This window comes from Oncorhynchus mykiss, chromosome 13 (genome assembly GCF_057628025.1).
Source record: "Oncorhynchus mykiss isolate SJ-2025 chromosome 13, ASM5762802v1, whole genome shotgun sequence".
In the NCBI taxonomy this organism is placed as follows: Eukaryota; Metazoa; Chordata; class Actinopteri; order Salmoniformes; family Salmonidae; genus Oncorhynchus; species Oncorhynchus mykiss.
Window position 1 is genome coordinate 54,013,552 of NC_143034.1, and position 17,688 is coordinate 54,031,239.

At 43.8% G+C, this 17,688-nt stretch overlaps 2 protein-coding genes and 1 long non-coding RNA gene across 7 annotated transcripts; 2 read left to right on the plus strand and 1 right to left on the minus strand.

The window, feature by feature from the left end:
* Positions 1-59: 59 nt before the first annotated feature.
* On the plus strand, positions 60-11,797 carry LOC110486523 (cysteine protease atg4da). Of its 5 annotated transcripts, none has more exons than XM_036941243.2 (11): positions 60-402; positions 1,977-2,216; positions 8,073-8,156; positions 8,360-8,533; positions 8,748-9,024; positions 9,129-9,196; positions 9,290-9,438; positions 9,546-9,624; positions 9,712-9,788; positions 10,055-10,174; positions 10,692-11,797. In XM_036941243.2, exons 2-11 carry the CDS (start codon positions 2,030-2,032, stop codon positions 10,875-10,877), a joined length of 1,401 nt encoding a protein of 466 aa, XP_036797138.1. In that variant the 5' UTR covers positions 60-402; positions 1,977-2,029; the 3' UTR covers positions 10,878-11,797. The 5 variants fall into 5 exon arrangements, with proteins under 5 accessions (XP_036797138.1, XP_036797139.1, XP_036797140.1 ...); XM_036941244.2 differs by having other exon boundaries at positions 174-392; XM_036941245.2 differs by lacking the exon at positions 8,073-8,156 and having other exon boundaries at positions 184-402.
* Positions 11,798-12,226: 429 nt separating this feature from the next.
* On the minus strand, positions 12,227-14,334 carry LOC110486524 (galactose-3-O-sulfotransferase 2-like). The gene is made up of 3 exons (XM_021558191.3): positions 14,027-14,334; positions 13,422-13,739; positions 12,227-13,224 (listed from the first exon to the last, which is right to left on the minus strand). The coding sequence occupies exons 1-3, from the start codon at positions 14,143-14,145 to the stop codon at positions 12,315-12,317; spliced, it is 1,347 nt and encodes a 448-aa protein (XP_021413866.1). The 5' UTR covers positions 14,146-14,334; the 3' UTR covers positions 12,227-12,314.
* Positions 14,335-14,751: 417 nt separating this feature from the next.
* On the plus strand, positions 14,752-17,548 carry LOC149978928 (uncharacterized). Its single transcript, XR_016485998.1, has 2 exons — positions 14,752-16,972; positions 17,136-17,548. It is a non-coding gene; the product is annotated as an uncharacterized LOC149978928 (long non-coding RNA).
* Positions 17,549-17,688: the final 140 nt, after the last annotated feature.

Sequence of the window (17,688 nt, forward strand, 5' to 3'; positions counted from 1 at the left end):
TTCTTGTTGTGAGACATAACTTTGACAGACAACTTCTAAATGGATATCAACAGGGCCACGTTCAGCAAAACTTTGTCCAAACATGCAGACAGACATTTCAGGAGTAGAGCAATCTATACGCCAGAGAGGCATGTTTGTTTTACGTAGCATATACATGAACGTTCCAAAACGTTGCGTCAAGCTGAACACGCCGCTGTGGAGGGAGTAAATCAATGGGGATAAATGAAACGTTGGTCATTTATTGACCAATCACGATACCGATTGCCAAGTCGACAAACAGGAAGTTAGGCCGCTAGCTAATGATGGAATAACTTGTTCTTGAAAGTCATCTCTAATTCAGACGATTATTTCGTTGGCAGTAGTTTGTTAGTGAAACATACAAGATGACATATGTAAGTAAAGGTAAGAGGACAAATTATAACCAACTATAAAGAGCTCAGGAGAGAAGAACAGCTAATGTTAGCTTGTTTACAGAATATAATAAAGACATGGACGTCGTTGGATAGCTAGATATCGTTAACCCGTTGTCAATTACCTATTAGCTCACTCACTAGCGAGTTTCCCTACATTGAGTTAGCTTAAGATTTGAAAGCAATATACAATATTTTTGTTAGCTATATTTTTACAATGCAACGTTAGAACACATTCAGCCAGCAAGAAGCTCGTCAGTGACAAATGAATGCCTACGTGCTTGCCATTGGCATTGTGTTGGAAAAACATGTTGACGATTCATCTGTAATGTTGAGACATGTAGTTACCTCAACCCTAGTCGTGTCACTGTAATGTTAGCTGGTTGTCAACACGAATTGTATTACTTACGTTAAACAATTCAGGTGCTGACTTATAACACAACGTGTATTGCCCGGGCAATACTTATTTTCCACCATAATTTGCAAATAATTTCATAAAAAATCCTTCAATGTGATTTTCTGGATTTTTTTTTCTCATTTTGTCTGTCATAGTTGAAGTGTACCTATGATGACAATTACAGGCCTCATCTTTTTTAAGTGGGAGAACTTGCACAATTGGTGGCTGACTAAATACTTTTTTGCCCCACTGTATATATACATTTGCCAAAATGTCTAAACCTGTTTTTGGTTTGCCGTTATGGGGTATTGTGTTTAGATTGAGGGGGGACGGACTATTTAATCTAGTTTAAAATAAGGCTGTAACGTAACAATGTGGAAAAAGTCAAGGGGTCTGAATAATTTTCGAATGCACTGTAGACTAGCCAGATATAAAATATTTCAATGTATATTAAACAGTTGGATACTTGCTACATGCGAAGGCAGATGGAGCTCTACTGTGTGAGTAACTGCATTTTCAGTGTCTGCTGAAAAGAAAGTGCTGCTCCACAATTATTTGCCAGAAGATACTGACCCTACCATAACGATTGTTTAAACTGAGCTGCACTGGGGTCGGAATGCAATCAGGATTATAACCACAGCAGTCGTTATGGAATGGCAAGTCGCATTGAACAACAAAGGAGCTGATTGGCTGACACTGCCATTCGAAAATGGCTACTGCTAGCTAGCATACGTTAGTAATAATACATATCCCATCCATACATTGAGATTTATATTCCGACCCTCATGCTGGCTTCCCATTGTCTTAATTTAATCATGATTGTGTTTCGACCCCAGTGGAGCTCAGTGTAAACAAGCCTAACGGTAGGGTTGGTATCTTCTAGCAACATTTATTATAGTCCATCTATTTGAAAGAAACCCATACATGTCTGAAATTCTTACTGTCATCACAAGCTTGTCACATGCCCTCAGTCTAACTCACTGAGGGAAATTATTAACATGTCATGCAGTTTAACTTACGTTTGTAGCTACTTCCTGGAGAGAATACTTCGTATAAGCTACTACTATGATCTGTGCAGTCAATATCTCTCAGCTTACATCTGAGCTTTGCCCCTGATGGTAATCAAGGTTTCTTCTTGGCTGAATACTCAATGCTGTGTCCACTCTCAGGTTGATATGGCATTAGGAAACGACCTCCAGACAGTTGGACAAGCCCAGTAGTCATGAACCCCAGTTCTCCCTGTGAGGGCCAGAGCCCTGAGGGTGACCCTCCAGACGATTGGTTCCACCTTTCCACCATGTCTCTGGGAACTCAGGGCTCTGATGGAAGCCAGGATGACCCAGAGGAACCTGAGGAGAGAGGCAGACTCAAGTCCAAGCTGGTGTCAGCATGGAACAATGTCAAATATGGTATGTGTGCCTAAAACCGTTTTGACCTAAGTGACCAGTCACTTTAAAGGTGCATTTTTTTATTTTACCAGGTAGGCCAGTTGAGAACAAGTTCTCATTTGCAACTGAGACCTGCCCAAGATAAAGAGAAGCAGTTTGACACATACAACAACACAGAGTAACACATGGAATAAACAAACATTTAATCAATAATACAGTAGAAAAAGTAAAAGGCAATACATAGGCCATGGTGGCAAAGTAATTACAATATAGCAATTAAACACTGGAATGGTAGAATGTGCAGAAGATGAATGTGCAAGTAGAGATACTGGGGGTGCAAAGGAGCAAGATAAATAAATTAGAGTTCGATCGATTATGATTTTTTTCAATGCCGATTTTATTTAAAAAAGTATTTGTAATAATGACAATTACAACAATACTGAATGAATACTTATTTTAACTTAATATAATATACTGTTAAAAAAAATAAAGGGAACACTAAAATAACACATCCTAGATCTGAATTAATGGAATATTCTTATTAAATACTTTTTTCTTTACATAGTTGAATGTGCTGACAACAAAATCACACACAAATTATCAATGGAAATCAAATTTATCAACCCATGGAGGTCTGGATTTGGAGTCACACTCAAAATTAAAGTGGAAAACCACACTACAGGCTGATCCAACTTTGATGTAATGTCCTTAAAACAAGTCAAAATTAGTCTCAGTGTGTGTGGCCTCCACGTGCCTGTATGACCTCCCTACAACACCTGGGCATGCTCCTGATGAGGTGGAGGATGGTCTCCTGAGGGATCTCCTCCCAGACCTGGACTAAAGCATCCGCCAACTCCTGGACAGTCTGTGGTGCAATGTGGCGTTGGTGGATGGAGCGAGACATGATGTCCCAGATGTGCTCAATTGGATTCAGGTCTGGGGAATGGGCGGGCCAGTCCATAGCATCAATGCCTTCCTCTTGCAGGAACTGCTGACACACTCCAGCCACATGAGGTCTAGCATTGTCTTGCTTTAGGAGGAACCCAGGGCCAACCGCACCAGCATATGGTTTCACAAGGGGTCTGAGGATCTCATCTCGGTACCTAATGGCAGTCAGGCTACCTCTGGCGAGCACATGGAGGGCTGTGCGGCCCCCAAAGAAATGCCACACCATGACTGACCCACCGCCAAACCGGTCATGCTGGAGGATGTTGCAGGCAGCAGAACGTTCTCCAGGGCATCTCCAGACTCTGTCACGTCTGTCACATGTGCTCAGTGTGAACCTGCTTTCATCTGTGAAGAGCACAGGGCGCCAGTGGCGAATTTGCCAATCTTGGTGTTCTCTGGCAAATGCCAAACGTCCTGCACAGTGTTGGGCTGTAAGCACAACCCCCACCTGTGGATGTCGGGCCCTCATACTCGCTTCATACTCGTCGCCAAACCCACTGGCTCCATGTCATCTACAAGACCCTGCTAGGTAAAGTCCCCCCTTATCTCAGCTCGCTGGTCACCATAGCATCTCCCACCTGTAGCACACGCTCCAGCAGATATATCTCTCTAGTCACCCCCAAAACCAATTCTTTCTTTGGCCGCCTCTCTTTCCAGTTCTCTGCTGCCAATGACTGGAACGAACTACAAAAATCTCTGAAACTGGAAACACTTATCTCCCTCACTAGCTTTAAGCACCAACTGTCAGAGCAGCTCACAGATTACTGCACCTGTACATAGCCCACCTATAATTTAGCCCTATCAACTACCTCTTTCCCAACTGTATTTAATTTATTTATTTATTTTGCTCCTTTGCACCCCATTATTTTTATTTCTACTTTGCACATTCTTCCATTGCAAAACTACCATTCCAGTGTTTTACTTGCTATATTGTATTTACCTTGCCACCAAGGCCTTTTTTGCCTTTACCTCCCTTCTCACCTCATTTGCTCACATTGTATATAGACTTGTTTATACTTTATTATTGACTGTATGTTTGTTTTACTCCATGTGTAACTCTGTGTTGTTGTATCTGTCGAACTGCTTTGCTTTATCTTGGCCAGGTCGCAATTGTAAATGAGAACTTGTTCTCAACTTGCCTACCTGGTTAAATAAAGGTAAAATAAAAAAATAAATACCACCCTCAGGGAGTCTGTTTCTGACCGTTTGAGCAGACACATGCACATTTGTGGCCTGTTGGAGGTCATTTTGCAGGGCTCTAGCAGTGCTCCTCCTTGCACAAAGGCGGAGGTAGCGGTCCTGCTGCTGGGTTGTTGCCCTCCTACGGCCTCCTCCACGTCTCCTGATGTACTGGCCTGTCTCCTGGTAGCGCCTCCATGCTCTGGACACCGCTGACAGACACAGCAAACCTTCTTGCCACAGCTCGCATTGATGTGCCATCCTGGATGAGCTGCACTACCTGAGCCACTTGTGTGGTTGTAGACTCCGTCTCATGCTACCACCTGAGTGAAAGCACCGCCAGCATTCAAAAGTGACCAAAACATGAGCCAGGAAGCATAGGAACTGAGAAGTGGTCTGTGGTCACCACCTGCAGAACCACTCCTTTATTGGGGGTGTCTTGCTAAATGCCTATAATTTCCACCTGTTGTCTATGCCATTTGCATAACAGCATGTGAAATTTATTGTCAATCAGTGTTGCTTCCTAAGTGGACAGTTTGATTTCACAGAAGTGTGATTGACTTGGAGTTACATTGTGTTGTTTAAGTGTTCCCTTTATTTTTTTGTGCAGTGTACATCAATAAAATCAATTTAGCCTCAAATAAATAATGAAACATGTTCAATTTGGTTTAAATAATGCAAAAACAAAGTGTTGGAGAAGAAAGCAAAAGTGCAATATGTGCCATGTAAGAAAGCTAACGTTTAAGTTACTTGCTCAGAAAATGAGAACATATGAAAGCTGGTGGTTCCTTTCTGGTGGTTCCAGTCTTCAATATTCCCAGGTAAGAAGTTTTAGGTTGTAGTTATTATAGGAATATTTCTCTCTCTGCCATTTGTATTTCATATACCTTTGACTATTGGGTGTTCTTTTAGGCACTTTAGTATGCCAGTGTAACCGTATAGCTTCCGTACCTCTCCTCGCTCCTACCTGGGCTCGAACCAGGAACACAACGACAACAACCACCCTCGTAGCAGCGTTACCCATTGCTCCACAAAAGCCGTGGCCCTTGCAGAGCAAGGGGAACAACTACTCCCAAGTCGCAGAGTGAGTGACGTTTGAAACGCTATTAGTGCGCACCCTGCTAACTAGCTAGCCATTTCACATCACATCGTTACACCAGCCTAATCTCAGGAGTTGATAGGCTTGAAGTCATAAACAGCAGAGCTGCTGGCAAAATGCACGAAAGTGCTGTTTGAATGCATGCTTATGAGTCTGCTGGTGCCTCTCACTCAGTCAGTCTGCTCTATCAAATCATAGACTTAATTATAACATAACACACAGAAATGCGAGCCTTAGGTCATTAATATGATCGAATCCGAAAAACTATCAACTCAAACGAGACGTTTATTCTTTCAATGAAATACGGAACCGTTCCGTATTTTATCTAACGGGTGGCATCCATCAGTCTAAATATTCCTGTTACATTGCACAACCTTCAACGTTATGTCATAAATACGTACAATTCTGGCAAATTAGTTTGGAATGAGCCAAGCGGCCCAAACTGTTGTATATACCCTGACTCTGTGTGTAATGAACGCAAGAGAAGTGACACAATTTCACCTGGTTAATATTGCCTGCTAACCTAGATTTATTTTAGCTAAATATGCAGGTTTAAAAAATATATACTTCTGTGTATTGATTTTAAGAAAGGCATTGGTGTTTATGGTTAGGTACACGTTGGAGCAACGACAGTCACTGCATCGATTATATGCAATGCAGGACACGCTAGATAAACTATCATCAACCATGTGTAGTTATAACTGGTGATTATGATTAAGTTTAATGCTAGCTAGCAACTTACCTTGGCTTCTTACTGCATTCGCGTAACAGGCGGGCTCCTCGTGAGGCAGGTGGTTAGAGCGTTGGACTAGTTAACCATAAGGTTGCAAGATTGAATCCCTGAGCTGACAAAATCTGTCATTCTGCCCCTGAACAAGGCAGTTAACTCACTGTTCCTAGGCCGTCATTGAAAATAAGAATGTCTTAACTGACTTGCCTAGTTAAATAAAGATGAAATAAAGGTGTAGAAAAAATTTACATTGTCGTCAAATTACCGGCCATTCCGATTTATCGGTCGACCTCTAAAATAAATAAATACAGTATGGGGCTGAGGTAGTTGGATGGCTAATTACAAATGGGCTATATACAAGTGCAGTGATATGTGAGCTGCTCTGACAGCTGGTGCTTAAAGCTAGTGAGGGAGATATGAGTCTCCAGCTTTAGTGATTTTTGCAGTTCGTTCCAGTCATTGGCAGCAGAGAACTGGAAGGAGAGGCGGCCAAAGGAAGAATTGGCTTTGTGGGTGACCAGTGAGATATACCTGCTGGAGCGGGTGCTGCTATGGTGACCAGTGAGCTGAGATAAGGCAGGGCTTTACCTAGCAGAGACTTGTAGATGACCTGGAGCCAGTGGGTTTGGCGACGAGTATGAAATGAGGGCCAGCCAACGAGAGCATACAGGTCGCAGTGGTGGGCACTATATGGGGCTTTGGTGACAAAATGGATGGCACTGTGATAGACTGCATCCAATTTGTTGAGTAGAGTGTTGGAGGCTATTTTGTAAATATCGAGGATCGGTAGGATGGTCAGTTTTACGAGGGTATGTTTGGCAGCATGAGTGAAGGATGCTTTGTTGCGAAATAGGAAGCTGATTCTAGATTTAGATTGGATTTGGTTTAATGTGAGTCTGGAAGGAGAGTTTACAGTTTAACCAGACATCTAGGTATTTGTAGTTTCCACATATTCTAAGTCAGAACCATCCAGAGTAGTGGTGCTGGACGGGTGGGCGGGTGCGGGCAGCGATTGTTTGAAGTGCATGCATTTAAGAGCAGTTGGAGGCCACGGAAAGAGAGTTGTATGGCATTGAAGCTTGTCTGGAAGTTAGTTAACACAGTGTCCAAAGTAGGGCCAGAGGTATACAGAATGGTGTCGTCTGCGTAAGAGGTGGATCAAAGAATCACCAGCAGAAAGAGCAACATCATTGATGTATACAGAGAAGAGTCGGCCCGAGAATTGAACCCTGTGGCACCCCCATAGACTGCCAGAGGTCCGGACAACAGGCCCTCTGATTTGACACACTGAACTCTATCAGAGAAATAGTTGGTGAACCAGGTGAGGCAATAATTTGAGAAACCAAGGCTGTTGAGTCTGCCAATAAGAATGTTGTGATTGACAGAGTCGAAAGCCTTAGCCAGGTCGATGAATACGGCTGTACAGTAATGTCTCTTATTGATGGCGGTTATGATGTCATTTAGGACCTTGAGTGTGGCTGAGGTGCACCCATGACCAGCTCTGAAACCAGATTGCATAGCGGAGAAGGTAAAGTGGGTTTAGAAATGGTCGGTAATCTGTTTGTTGACTTGGCTTTCAAAGACCTTAGAAAGGCATGTTAGGATAGATATAGGTCTGTAGCAATTTGGGTCTAGAGTGTATCCCCCTTTGTAGAGGGGGATGACCATGGCAGCTTTCCAATCTATGGGAATCTCAGACGATACGAAAGAGAGGTTGAACAGGCTAGTAATAGGGGTTGCAACAATTTCAGCAGATAATCTTAGAGGGTCCAGATGGTCTATCCCGGCTGGTTTGTAGGGGTCCAGATTTTGCAGCTCTTTCAGAACATCAGCTATCTGGATTTGGGTGAAGGAGAAATGGGGGAGGCTTGGGCAAGTTATTGTTTGTCATTTTATAGTTTGCTTTCCTTTGCCCATCCAGTCTGGTCGTTCAAGTCAAAGGCCCGCTTCAGCAAGACCTCTCCTCTGACCATGCTTGGACAGTCTTATCTGCTCAGTCAAGGAGGTGAGAGATGTTCTGTTGGTTGGGTAACTGCTCAGTTTGCTGGGAGGCCAGCTCTAGGAAGAGTCTTGGTTGTTCCAAACTTCTTCCATTTAAGAATGTGTTCTTGGGGACCTTCAATTAAAGACCCACACCTAACTGGTATGTAACTGGATTTGAGAAAATGTTATATATTCAAGGACAGTGTCTGTCCTTTATTTTGTCAGTGGAGAGGGAGTGCTTTCGCCGGGCCTTTGCCACTCTGCTGTGGCTGACGTACAGGCGGGGCTTCCCACAGCTGGATGGTTCCTCTCTGACCACAGACAGTGGGTGGGGCTGCATGCTGCGCAGTGGACAGATGCTCCTGGCACAGGGGCTGCTGCTACACCTGCTGCCGCCAGGTAAAATAAAAAACGCACTTGTGCACGTGGGTCATACATACAGGTACATACATACATACATACATGCATACATACATACATGCATACATACAGGTACATACATACATACATACAGGTACATGTTTCCAGCAGCATCTCAAAGTATCTCCTGAGTAACACACTACTACAGTTTATCACTACTTAGCCTTGTCCCTTGTCTCTCTATTGTTGCCAGGCTGGACCTGGCTCTCTGCCAACCATGTGTCCAAAGATGACATGGAGGTACAGGAGTCTCGCTCCTTGGGTCCAGAGGTGACTAAGAAGGGAAGGAGGAAGAGCATAGAGTCCTTCCTGGAGAGCCGGACTGAAGTTACTCACAGACGGGTGGTGTCCTGGTTTGGGGACCATCCCATCGCCCCGTTCGGGCTGCATCAGCTGGTGGAACAGGGCACAAGCTCAGGGAAGAAGGCAGGGGACTGGTACGGCCCCTCCATCGTAGCACACATTCTTCGGTGAGAACTTAGAAGCTAAACCTGCCCCCCCCCCCCCCCCCCAGCCATCTGCATTCCATACAATACATCTTCCCTTAGTGATGTGGGCTGTCTGTTTGTTTTAGTAAGGCTGTTGACGCAGCATCAGCAGAGGTGTCCAATCTGACAGTGTATGTAGCACAGGACTGCACTGGTGAGTGTTCCCTTGTTATTTCATTCTCACTATTTGGCAGGGTGCCCATCAGACCATAGTAATAGGTTGTATCATTATGTGGTCCCTGTATAGTGTACATAGATGATGTGGTGAGGCTGTGTGAGAGACCTCTATCTGAGGGCTCCACAGGACCCAGTCCAGCCTGGAAGTCTGTCATCATCCTGGTCCCTGTGCGCCTGGGAGGAGAAGTCCTCAACACCACCTACATCAAATGTGTCAAAGTATGTGTCAAGTCAGAGTAACATGCTAGAGACATGCACACAGACACTGACAACCACAGAACACAGTGAGAGATTGGTAAACCATTCTTGTGTTTTTCTTTCCATAGAATCTCCTGAGGTTAGAATGCTGCATTGGAATCATTGGTGGCAAACCCAAGCACTCTCTGTTCTTCGTTGGGTACCAAGGTAGGTGTATGGTCTTCCTGTTGTCATTCTGTAATTTTTACAGTCCTTGTACCCTCACACTGACCATGCTCATGTCTCCTGTGCTAGATGAACAGCTGTTGTGCTTGGACCCCCACTACAGCCAGTCCACAGTGGATATTACACAGGATAACTTCCCCTTAAAGGTAATGGAAGGGGCGCTCTCTTCCTGTTTTGGCTGTCTGTGTTGTTTGCAAACCCTATACATTATTCTATATCCATGACTCTAGACCAGGTCCTAGGCCAAGATTGCATCTCGGTCTAGCAGTGTAACACTAAGCCACTTATTTACCAACCTGTCTGTGCCTGTTGGCCACGCTTTCGTGATAAAAACTCGGTCTAGAAACTGGGCTACCCTGACGCCACCATCTCTCGCCTTAATGGGGCCTTCTCCTCTCCACTCCCCCTGCAGTCGTTTCACTGTAAGTGTCCCAGGAAGATCTCCTTCAGTCGCATGGATCCCAGCTGCACTATAGGCTTTTATGCCAAGAGCCAGAAGGAATTTGAGTTACTGTGCTCAGCTGTTAGCACGGTATGTGGGGCACACACACACAGGCACTATTGCTGCTACTATTTATTATTTATCTAAGCTGTACTGTATATTATTTTTGTGTATATATTTCCAAACATAATTCTAAACATTAAAAAGGTTTTGTTACTACTTTGTATTACTTATTGTGTATTCTTTTTATAAATGGATATTGCACTGTTGAGGAAAGCTTGCAAGTAAGCATTTCACTGTACCGTTTATACCCTGTATCCTGTGAATGTGACCAACTTGATTTTATTTGTGGTGTCCATGTCAGGGGAATAGGCTGGCTATGGATTTGAACCCTGGCCAAGATGCTGTTTACTCTTGAGATCAAATATACATATATGAATAGTGTGCTGTATAACTGATGCAGATGTTTTAGTCGCAAGGAGCCAAGTACATTATTGCTTTTACAGTATGTTGTAATACAGTCATTGGTTAATGGTTAAATCGAGATGACGGGAAATATAAGGGCTCCTAGAGTTGGTTCTCTCATTCATCTCTTTCTCTTCCCCAGGCTCTCTCATCATCAACAGAAAAGTACCCCATCTTCACCATTGCAGAGGGTCAGGGACAGGATGGGGGGCAGGAGGATGAGAGCGATGCACCCCCAAACTCTATCACCCACATCCTGACCAAGGACAAGGCGAGGCTGAGAAGGACCAATAACAGCAACAGCATGGATGAGTTTGTGTTATTGTGAATTAACGTAGCAGGTATAAAAGTTCTAAGCTAGGTTGAATTAGCTGTATCCCTGAACTGGAACATCCGGTTGTTGGCAACTCCGCTAAGGGTGCTGTGAACAGACTGACTGAATGTGGCCAGCAGGGAACATAATTCACATACCAACTCATACACACGGTTACTGAACTGAGCTTTATCAGTGGCAGCTACTGACGGGACACATGCTCCAGCATTAGCCTTTATCCCCAACCTCCACAGGCAATAACCAGGCTGGGTGAGGTGTTGCTGAATAGAACAGGCCAATGACACTATTCTTGTGTATTTATTTGTTTGGGCTAATTATTTGTTTTAAGGGGACGTGTTTATGAATTTAACAATGTTTTTAAATGAAGGTTTTTGTATAATTGATTTTAATTTAAGGTTTTGATATTAGTATGGTTTTGAGGTTCTTACGTTAAATAACCTGCCTTCAACTTGGTTGTTTACTATTCTACATGAAGTCATGGGTGACTCTATGCCTGGCTGAAAGACACTAACTGACCCCATTTCATCATTGTGTAGATAGGCTGCTCATCCCATAGTCCTCTCCACTACAACCTTTTGTTGAACTACTTTGTCCAGCATTAGACTCTGAGCTGCTGTTTGACGTCATGTGACAGGATGTCTGCTCTGTGAATGGATTAGGAAATTGGATTCCTTAGACCTTGTGATGTGCACATGGAACCGGTGAAGGAATCAATTTGTCTTAGAGATGTTGGTTTTGTGGTTGAGTGGGGAGAGTATAAAATAATATTTTTTAAATTGCTATCAGCCAACATTCTGGGCAATATGGGGTTGCATTTGCCCTGTTGTTTTTGGGATGAATATTTTTTTACATGGAAAATGAGTGGCACAATGCATTCAATAAAAGCTCAGTAAAAAATAAATAAAATCACTCAACTTCATCAGACTGATTTTAGTTTAGGCCATACAAATTTGAATTATATGTTTAAAGGATACCTTACAGTGCTACTACATTGCTTGTTATTTTGGGTTTTAGGTAGGGTTTCTGTATAGCACTTTGTGACCTGCTGATGTAAAAAGGGCTTTATAAATACATTTGTTTGATAACTGAAGAGGGGTTTCTCCCCACCCAAAAAATCCCAATAATTTACTGAATTTATGATTATAGCTAAAATAATTTCCTTGATCTTCTAGTAAAAAGATCAGCCATAATCCGACAGGAAGTGGCGTAACTATGCCTCTTAGCTTTTCCAAGAGGCTAACATCTCTTGATTAGGTCGCTAGGAGTTGAATTAAGGTCGTTATAGTACTTTAACAAGAAGGTCCACATTTAAAAAATAAAAATACATTTGGAAAGAGACCTAACAATGTTAGTATTTTTGGTTTATTGGAAAAGTACATCAAAAGCAGAAATTCTGAGTGGTGTAGTATCTAAAAGGGAAAGTGCTGCACATTAGTCTGTAGGTATGGACCTCATGTCATGGCCATACTGCTGGAAATACAGGTGAGAGTGGTACTGTAGCTCAGGCAGCACTAGTCGCACACAGAGCCCCTCTTCCTGCAGAGTCAGGTTCCCTCGTACCTTGTATCCCAGGATGGTGACTGTGTCGGTCTGCCAGGGCCTGACCAGGTCCTCCAGCTCACCAGGGGGGACTCCTTCTCTGGCCACACACTTCTGTCTGAGTCTCTGTGTGGAGGCCCTCAGTAGGGCCACCTCCCTTTTCAGTCTCCCCAGGCCATACTGCTCAGCTTTCTCCCAGAACACCTGCAGAAATAAGTTGTAGAGCAGCACGTCCAGACTGTTCCAGGCCCAGAGCCTGGCCTTGGTGTCATCCTCCAGCGGGGTGATGTCCGATGGGGCGCGGACGTTCAGGTGCACATAGGCCAGCTCCTCAGGCTCCAGCTGCAGCAGAGCCCCGAGGAGAACCAGAGACTCATCAAAGTGCTCAGCGATCATCACCAGCTGGAAGGCCTCCTCCAGCTGAGTCAGCTCCATGGGCCAGGATGCGTTCCACTCTTGGCTGCTGAGGCCCAGGTCAAAGCTCATAGGGTTCCTGGCTAGGCCATTCCCAGGTTCTGTAGGGTCCCAGTAGGACTCTGGGGCCTCCAGGAAGACCGAGAGGGCGGACTTCCTGTTAGCTGTGTCAGCTGCCTTTTTGGCTAGAGTGAAGGCGGGTACAGTGGAAGTGTAGTAGCTGAAAACGGACTCAAAGGTCTGTAGAGGATCACGCAGCAGGGTGATATAGATGGTGTTCCTGGGCATCACCTGTTTCAGCTGTCCCAGGTCCAGCCGCATGTGGCTGCAGAGCATGTCGAACTGAGAGGAACCCGGTGGCAGCTCATCTACAAAGTCTGCTCGGAACCTGGAGCCATAAGGAAGGTTAAGCACGTTAAAGCAGTGAAAGTTATCTGCAGTTAATATCCACCAAATGGAGGGGCTCCAAATGTACCAGAGACCTGACAGTAAATTTGATAATCTGAACATTGCAATAGAACATATCTACTCATCAGATGAATAGAGGTAACCGTATCTTACAGGAGATAGTGGTCGTGCCCATACCTATCTGGGTAGCTGAACTGGTATGCGTAATAGGGGAAGGCGAAAGTGAGGTTCTCCTTCTCCCCAAGGCGGAACATCAGATTCTGAACAGTGCTGCTTCCAGTCTTGTGTGTTTTGAGGAAAGCTACAGGTGGAGGGCTCCTCCTTGTCCTCATAAAGGTGTACCCATTGGGGTCTCTTTGATGCTGCAGATTGGTTGTCTGAACCGCCTTCCTCCTGTTAGGGGCAGTGTGGGATGGGACGGGGTAGTTTGGAAGAGCATTGTCGGAAAGTGCTCCCCTCTCCTCCACCTTATGGCCCTTGTGCCCTGCATAGTGGCTTTCGAAAAAGGAAAGAGACAGAGGATTTCATCATACGTCTAGGTAAACAAAGTCTCAACAGGACTTATGCAGCTTAGCTGTATGCCATGACAAAAAACTCCTCGGTAATCAATTCTGTATGTAAAATCTTTTTTAATCCGTAACGCATTTACACAAGTATATGTAGAATTTTTCTGGTACATTCACAATAACCACTGAGCTAAATCTATTAGTTTTACCACCACCTACAGCTACAGACAGTGCATAATGGTGTGGGGAGAAAGAGAGAGACAGACTGTCCCTTACCTTGGATGCTGCAATGACTGAGTAGCCAGGAGCATGAGTAACAAGGTGACACACAAAGCTAGCAGGAGACCCATCACACGGTGTCTCCAAAGTTGGGTGGACAACCAGCGGAGGGTCATCTCCTTTCTGTGGCCCACCCGAAACACTTTCCTCTGGAACCTTCTTCCCTCCTAGCATGGTAAATAGACTCTGGGACTTTGAAGGTGAGACTGGGTTCCGGAGCTTAAAGAAACTGAGACCTGACCTCACCCTCTAAGCTGGCTCAGCGAGACGTCACGCAGCCAGCAACTCTCCAGCCAAGAAGTTGTGATTGAGTTTTTGGCTAATATAAGATTTGAGACTGTCTATTCTCAAGCTTTGCTGCTGTAAACAGTCATAAGATGCAACTGCAATATGACAAGGCTAAAGTCCTTATTCACATGATAAGAGTAGCAATCACTGGTTTTGTATTTTAGGAATGCCAAATACTAAAAGCTAAATTGGATGAGAAACAAGGACATTAAGGAAAATAAATAAATACAATAAATTAGATATAATGAAAATAAATAAGAACAGAAAATTCCCCAACACAAAGAACAGTAAAACCACCTAAAGAGATAGCTGTGTTTGTTCTGCATAATACATTTCTATCTGAACATTGGCCAAAATCTTGACTGGAACAAGCTACAACAAACACTCAAACTGGACAGTTTTATCTCAACCTCTTCATTCAAAGACTCAATCATGGACACTCTTACTGACAGTTGTAGCTGCTTTGTATATGATGTATTGTAGTCTCTGTGCAATTTACCTTTACCTTTTGGTAGGCCGTCATTGTAAATAAGAATTTGTTCTTAACTGACTTGCCTAGTTAAATAAAGGTTAAATAAAATAAAACAATTTTTAAAAAATGGTCCTGCTGAACGCGGTTCCAGTGGTGCGCGACTTCAGGATTTTTGGAGTCGACTCCGACTCCTGTGATTGAAGTCGAATCTTGCTCAACTCCAAAAACACGCTGAATGGGATGCACACACACATACACCTCATTGTTGCGTCCTACTAGAAAGGTTATATTTGCGTTTCAGAGGACTGGCAAGAGCATGATGTCCCCCAGTTGCATATTAAAGGACTATTTTGTTTGAATATAGAAGGTGATGTAAGAAGTAACATCTATAATATTTCCGTGATATTTCTGCTGTGTGCAGCCTCCACAGATCCCATGCGATGATACTGCGCACTCGATGCTGATAAGCCTATTCTTTTACATGTTATAGCCCTATTCGGACGGGTATTACTAGAGATGTTGGTTTTGTCATTATTATCCAAGTATGTGCGTTGACAAAAATATAGGTCTCCCCATAATATTTATATTGATGAGGTGTGGTCATAACATTCAAGCTGCATACTGGACCCTATTCCAACTAAACTACTGAAAGAGCTGCTTCCTGTGCTTGGCCCTCCTATGTTGAACATAATAAACGGCTCTCTATCCCCCGGATGTGTACCAAACTCACTAAAAGTGGCAGTAATAAAGCCTCTCTTGAAAAAGCCAAACCTTGACCCAGAAAATATAAAAAACTATCGGCCTATATCGAATCTTCCATTCCTCTCAAAAATGTTAGAAAAGGCTGTTGTGCAGCAACTCACTGCCTTCCCGAAAACAAACAATGTATACGAAATGCTTCAGTCTGGTTTTAGACCCCATCATGGCACTGAGACTGCACTTGTGAAGGTGGTAAATTACCTTTTAATGGCATCAGACCGAGGCTTTGCATCTGTCCTCGTGCTCCTAGATCTTAGTGCTGCTTTTGATACCATCAATCACCACATTCATTTGGAGAGTGGAAACCCAAATTGGTCTACATGGACAAGTTCTGGCCTGGTTTAGATCTTATCTGTCGGAAAGATATCCGTTTGTCTCTGTAAATGGTTTGTCCTCTGACAAATCAACTGTAAATTTCAGTGTTCCTCAAGGTTCCGTTTTAGGACCACTATTGTTTTCACTATATATTTGACCTCTTGGGGATGTCATTCGAAAACATAATGTTAACTTTCACTGCTATGCGGATGACATACAGCTGTACATTGCAATGAAACATGGTGAAGCCCCAAAATTGCCCTCACTAGAAGCCTGTGTTTCAGACATAAGGAAGTGGATGGCTGCAAACGTTCTACTTTTAAACTCGGACAAAACAGATATGCTTGTTCTAGGTCCCGAGAAACAAAGAGATCTTCTGTTGAATCTGACAATTAATCTTAATGGTTGTACAGTCGTCTCAAATAAAACTGCGAAGGACCTCGGCGTTACTCTGGACCCCGATCTCTCTTTTGACGAACATATCAAGACTGTTTCAAGGACAGTTTTTTTTTTCCATCTACGTAACATTGCAAAAATCAGAAACTTTCTGTCCAAAAATGATGCAGAAAAATGTATCCATGCTTTTGTTACTTCTAGGTTAGACTACTGCAATGCTCTACTTTCCGGCTACCCGGATAAAGCACTAAATAAACTTCAGTTAGTGCTAAATATGGCTGCTAGAATCCTGACTAGAACCAAAAAATGTCATCATATTACTCCAGTGCTAGCCTCCCTACACTGGCTTCCTGTCAAGGTAAAGGCTGATTTCAAGGTTTTACTGCTAACCTACAAAGCATTGCATGGGCTTGCTTACCGTGGGTCATATGATTGAGTGTAGTCTGGCCCAGAAGTGTGAAGGTGAACGGAAAGACTCTGGAGCAACGAACTGCCCTTGCTGTCTCTGCCTGGCCGGTTCCCCTCTTTCCATTGGGATTCTCTGCCTCTAACCCTATTACAGGGGCTGAGTCACTGGCTTACTGGTGCTCTTTCATGCCGTCCCTAGGAGGGGTGCGTCACTTGAGTGGGTTGAGTCATGGATGTGATCTTCCTGTCTGGGTTGGGCCGTGGCGGAGATCTTTGTGGGCTATACCCGGCCTTGTCTCAGGATGGTAAGTTGGTGGTTGAAGATATCCCTCTAGTGGTGTGGGGGCTGTGCCTTGGCAAAGTGGGTGGGGTTTTGTTATATCTGGAGTACTTATCCTGTCTTATCTGTGTCCTGTGTGAATTTAAGTATGCTCTCTCTAATTCTCTCTTTCTTTCTCTCTCTCGGAGGACCTGAGCCCTAGGACCATGCCTCAGGACTACCCTGCATGATGACTCCTTGCTGTCCCCAGTCCACCTGGCCGTGCTGCTGCTCCAGTTTCAACTGTTCTGCCTGTGATTATTATTATTTGACCATGCTGGTCATTTATGAACATTTTGGCCATGTTCTGTTATAATCTCCACCAGGCACAACCAGAAGAGGACTGGCCACCCCTCATAGCCTAGTTCCTCTCTAGGTTTCTTCCTAGGTTTTGGCCTTTCTAGGGAGTTTTTCCTAGCCACCGTGCTTCTACACCTGCATTGCTTGCTGTTTGGGGTTTTAGGCTGGGTTTCTGTATAGCACTTTGAGATATCAGCTGATGAACGAAGGGCTATATAAATAAATTTGTTTACATTTGAAATAAAATTAGATTTGATAACCATTATTTTTGCGATCCATTCATGGTAGACGTCCTTCCTAATAACAATGCCCCACATCCTGCTGATTTCAGCTGCTGAACAGTATATGCACATTTGATTGTGTATATGGATGAGAAAGTGAACTTGCCATTTACAAAAAGTT